The 4,077-nt window shown below is 33.5% G+C and overlaps 1 protein-coding gene across 1 annotated transcript; it reads right to left on the bottom strand.

Annotated features, from left to right (window-relative positions):
- Window positions 1-890: 890 nt before the first annotated feature.
- Window positions 891-2,656, bottom strand: LOC138872154 (geraniol 8-hydroxylase-like). The gene is made up of 2 exons (XM_070150251.1): window positions 2,260-2,656; window positions 891-1,603 (listed from the first exon to the last, which is right to left on the bottom strand). Exons 1-2 carry the CDS (start codon window positions 2,596-2,598, stop codon window positions 980-982), a joined length of 963 nt encoding a protein of 320 aa, XP_070006352.1. The 5' UTR covers window positions 2,599-2,656; the 3' UTR covers window positions 891-979.
- Between the last annotated feature and the right edge of the window lie 1,421 nt (window positions 2,657-4,077).

The raw sequence follows: 4,077 nt of genomic DNA, 5'->3' as shown, positions 1-4,077 counted from the left end.
GGCAGGTATAAAGCTTGTCAATAATTCCTCTACTTGAAGACATATTTGGCCCCTTGGCTGGAGGGGGAGTTTGTTGGGGTCATGTCCATGTTGTCCAACCAAAGGCCCAATGGTCTAATCCTATTCTCTTTTGGTTTCCATTCCTATTCGGAATTGGATTCGGTGTTTATTCCTATTTAGAGTTGGTTTTGGTTTTAAGAGAAAGTATCACTCATGATCTATAAATAGGAGAACCTTGGAGAATCATTCCATTCTTATTGATACAAGTCTTTGAAAGACTTAAGCACATAAGAGTGGTTTTTGAGAGAGCTTTCGTTAAGAGAGAGAAGAGAGAAGAAAAATATATGTTATTGTTGCAGCTTTGTATTCCGACTAGCCAACTTCAAATCACATTTTCCGATTCGTTAACCGTTGAATCCAGCTGATATTTTGATTAAGTGTTAGTAACATCTTGATATTTGATCTGAACGGTGAAAATCGGATTTGGAGGTCTGTAACATCTGATTTCGAGCCACGAACAGAAGCTTTATTTTTGTGCATTCTCCTTTTGCTTCAATTGATTAGTTGTTGCTCTTGTTGCTATTATTGCTCCATGTTTGGTACCTGTTGTGCAGCCAATTTGGAAAACTTTTGTAACCCTCTTATTGTTATAGTGGAGTTTTTTGGATCTTTGTGATCCCCTGGTTTTTACCTTCGATTTGAAAGATTTTCCTAGTTAAAATTTGATGTTCTTTATCTTCATTATTTCGGGTTTGCCTTTTCCGCGACATAACACAATAGCCAAGAAATATTTTGATAATCAAGACATACTAAAGAAAAAGTAAGGAAAATTAATTAGCTTACGCCTTACAGAGATAGATAAGATATTTGCAGTAAAGATATCCGGTCATAGTGGTGGAGTATATTTCTCACAATCATTGCTCATATGAGGACAATCCCATTAAGGTAATACACAGGCAATTATAGCATATGTCTAGACTCAAATCATGGCCTTATTTTCTTCCATACTAGGAATGGCAAGAAGAGGAATGGCCTTCCTCAAAGTAAGTCCGAACTGTTCCTCCATATCCAAATTCTCTGGTGCCATCCCTTTTGGTAACTTCCAACTAAATGGTTGAACAATAGAAGCCAACATCAAATTAACCATCCTTATAGCAAGTGGCATTCCAGGACAAATTCTCCGGCCGGCGCCGAATGGTATATACTCAAAGTCCCTTCCTTTGTAATCCACACTTGAATTGATGAATCTTTCAGGCATAAACTCTAGTGGTTTTTCCCAGTATTTTGGATCTCTCTCAATTGCCCATGCATTTACGAGAACTTGGCTGTTCTTGGGCACAATGAAATCGAATATTTCTGTGTCTTCTTGAGCTTTGTGTGGTAAGAGTAATGGAGCTGCTGGGTGTAGTCTGATGACTTCTTTTACAACTGCTTGAAGGTATGGAAGTTTGTCAATGTCTGATTCTTTCACTGGCCTTTCTGTGCCTATTTGTTGAAGAATTTCTTCTCTTAATTTTTGTAACTTTTGAGGATTTCGAAGAAGTTCTGCCACTGCCCATTCTGTTGTTATGGCGGACGTGTCGCTTCCAGCAAGGAATAAATCCTGTCGTCAGATCACAAATGCCATGACATTCACATACAAAAACCTATTAACTTCTTATAAATCCAGAGTTTAATGTAAGAATTTTCTTCCCTCTTCATTAATAATTATTTGGATCACGCTTTATTTTTCTTACTTTAGTTGAACATTAATTAGTCCCTTCACATGCATATATTCACAACTCCAACAACCAACTTTACATAAAACGTTCAAACTTTAATAAGCTTGAAAACTCATTTCCAAAAACAAAACATAACGAAAAAAAAGAAGGAGAAGATTTATAGGCGACCGTATATCAATCCTGGCTCCATGAAAACCCACATGTATTCCTCCTAATAGCACAACGTGTTTTGTTTTGTGATATAATTGAAAGTCTTAAAATAAGTTTGACTTTGTTGGCTGATCTTTTTCTTTTTCTTGTTTAGTTTCAGTACGTATTCTTCGTCGATCTTGATAAAAAAAATGCACTAAAAATGTCCAAATTTGATAAGCTTAAAACTCCTTTCAAAAAAAAAGGGAGAGAAAAAGAATTATCCGAACAGATAATTGTCCTCTTCACTTTAATAATGAAAAGAAAATTTTGCTTAAACATAAAGAAAAATTAAAACGAAAATAGGAAGAAAAAAAAAAGAAAAAAAAAAGAGAAGAAAAACAATTACCAGGATAAGCGGTTTGATAGTTTGGCGATCAAATCCAGACCCTTCTTCTTCACATTGATCAAGTAGTACATCCAAGAAATCGCCTGTTTTCTTCATCCCTGACGCTCTATCTTCTACTCTCTTCTCAATTACTTGGTCAAATATCTCATGCAACCTTAAATATGCTGGCTTTATATGACGTTTCACTCCTTGTAAATCAAGCCACCGTATAAACGGGAAATAATCAGACAAGTTAGGTTTCACTGAATCCTCCATAATTATCCCAACCAAATCCATAAACTCTTGAACCGTCTGGAATTCCGGGTCAACCAAATCAATAGAGAAAATAGTGCTCGACATTAAATTCAACGTCGTCGCGAAAGTAACGCGTCCTATGTCAACAGCTGCACCGCTTTGACACTGCTTTCTCATATGATTCACTAGTTGTGCAACCTTCTTGTGACGTATTTCTTGGAGAGAATCGAGTCTTCGGTTAGTGAACATTTGTGTGCTACATATTCTTCTCCTGTTTCTCCACTTGTCGCCTGTGACCCAAGCTAAGGTGGCTTCTGGATTTGGTTGAGCGGTGATAGCATTGGTAACAGTGCGTGCTGATAATGTTTTATCGTGTTTTTGGAGGATTTCTTTGGCTGTTTCAGGTGAGGAGGCTACTATGGTAGTGACTGAACCTAATTTTAGAGTCATGAGAGGGCCATGGATTTTGGCTAGGTTGGCTAGTGAATGATGAGGTTTTGAACCTAGCTCTAGTAGTGAACCGATTATGGGGAAACCAGTAGGACCAGGGGGTAGCTTTCTGGATTTAGAATGGAGATATGTTTTAAAGAAGAACCAGCAAAAAAGGGAGATGCACAAGAGAAGGATAGTATGAAGTTCCATTTTTTCTCTCTTCTTTTCTAGTGAATTGATACAAATTAGAGAGCCAGATGTACTTATGTAGAGTTTAAATTAAAGAGGCTCCATATACACTTCTCTTTCCTACATTGGCACGTAATAACTAGGTGGTGAAAGTTAAAGGAAAAAATAATATATGACTACAACTTAGGATCCGATTGGAAAGCCACCTGGCAATTACAATTGGTGTAATTATTAGTGTAGTATTTATACAGACTAGTAATTATACAGTTGTATAATTACGATGACTTGTTTGTTTGTTATAGTGTAATTTTAATGTAATTACAAATTTACTGTTTGGTTGCATAAGTATAATTACACAGTTAGATTAAATTTTAAATGAAGTAATTATCAAAACTTAAAAGTTAATATAATAAATATATGACTATAAATTTTTTAAAGTATAAACGATAAGTATTATATATATATATATATATATATATATATATATATATATATATATATATATATATATATATATATAATATTCGTGAATATACATTATTTAGTAATCACATATTTATAACTAATATAATAAAAATAATTTTTATATATATTCCAAATTAATAATATTTAGTTTAGATACTTAAAAAAACTAAAAAGATACGTTTCATAAGAACATCATAGAATCCATATTTGATAAAATAAATTAACATTTATAATATAATATCATAACATTATTCAAATGTTTGAATGTGAACCAATACTACTAAAATAAGTAAAATTGGAACCATGGATATAACATAATTTCAAATTTTCAAAAAAAAAAATAGCTTAACATATGTTAAATTCCAACGTAATAATAGTAAGTTCCACTACAATGTAAGATTTGAAAACATATATAATAAGTTTATAACCACATTTAACAACGAGATTTTATTTTAATTGCATCACTCATTATATGTCAAGGTTGATAATGACTCATTA

This window comes from Nicotiana sylvestris, chromosome 6, assembly GCF_000393655.2.
Source record: "Nicotiana sylvestris chromosome 6, ASM39365v2, whole genome shotgun sequence".
Lineage (NCBI taxonomy): Eukaryota > Viridiplantae > Streptophyta > Magnoliopsida > Solanales > Solanaceae > Nicotiana > Nicotiana sylvestris.
Note: the sequence above shows the minus strand (reverse complement) of the source record. Positions and strands in the feature narration are given on the sequence as shown.

Coding starts and splice junctions, on each gene's coding strand:
- LOC138872154 (XM_070150251.1), bottom strand. CDS start 2,598: ATGTCGAGCACTATTTTCTCTATTGATTTGGTTGACCCGGAATTCCAG. Junction 1,604..2,259: donor CTATCAAACCGCTTATCCTG/GTAATTGTTTTT, acceptor ATCTGACGACAG/GATTTATTCCTTGCTGGAAG.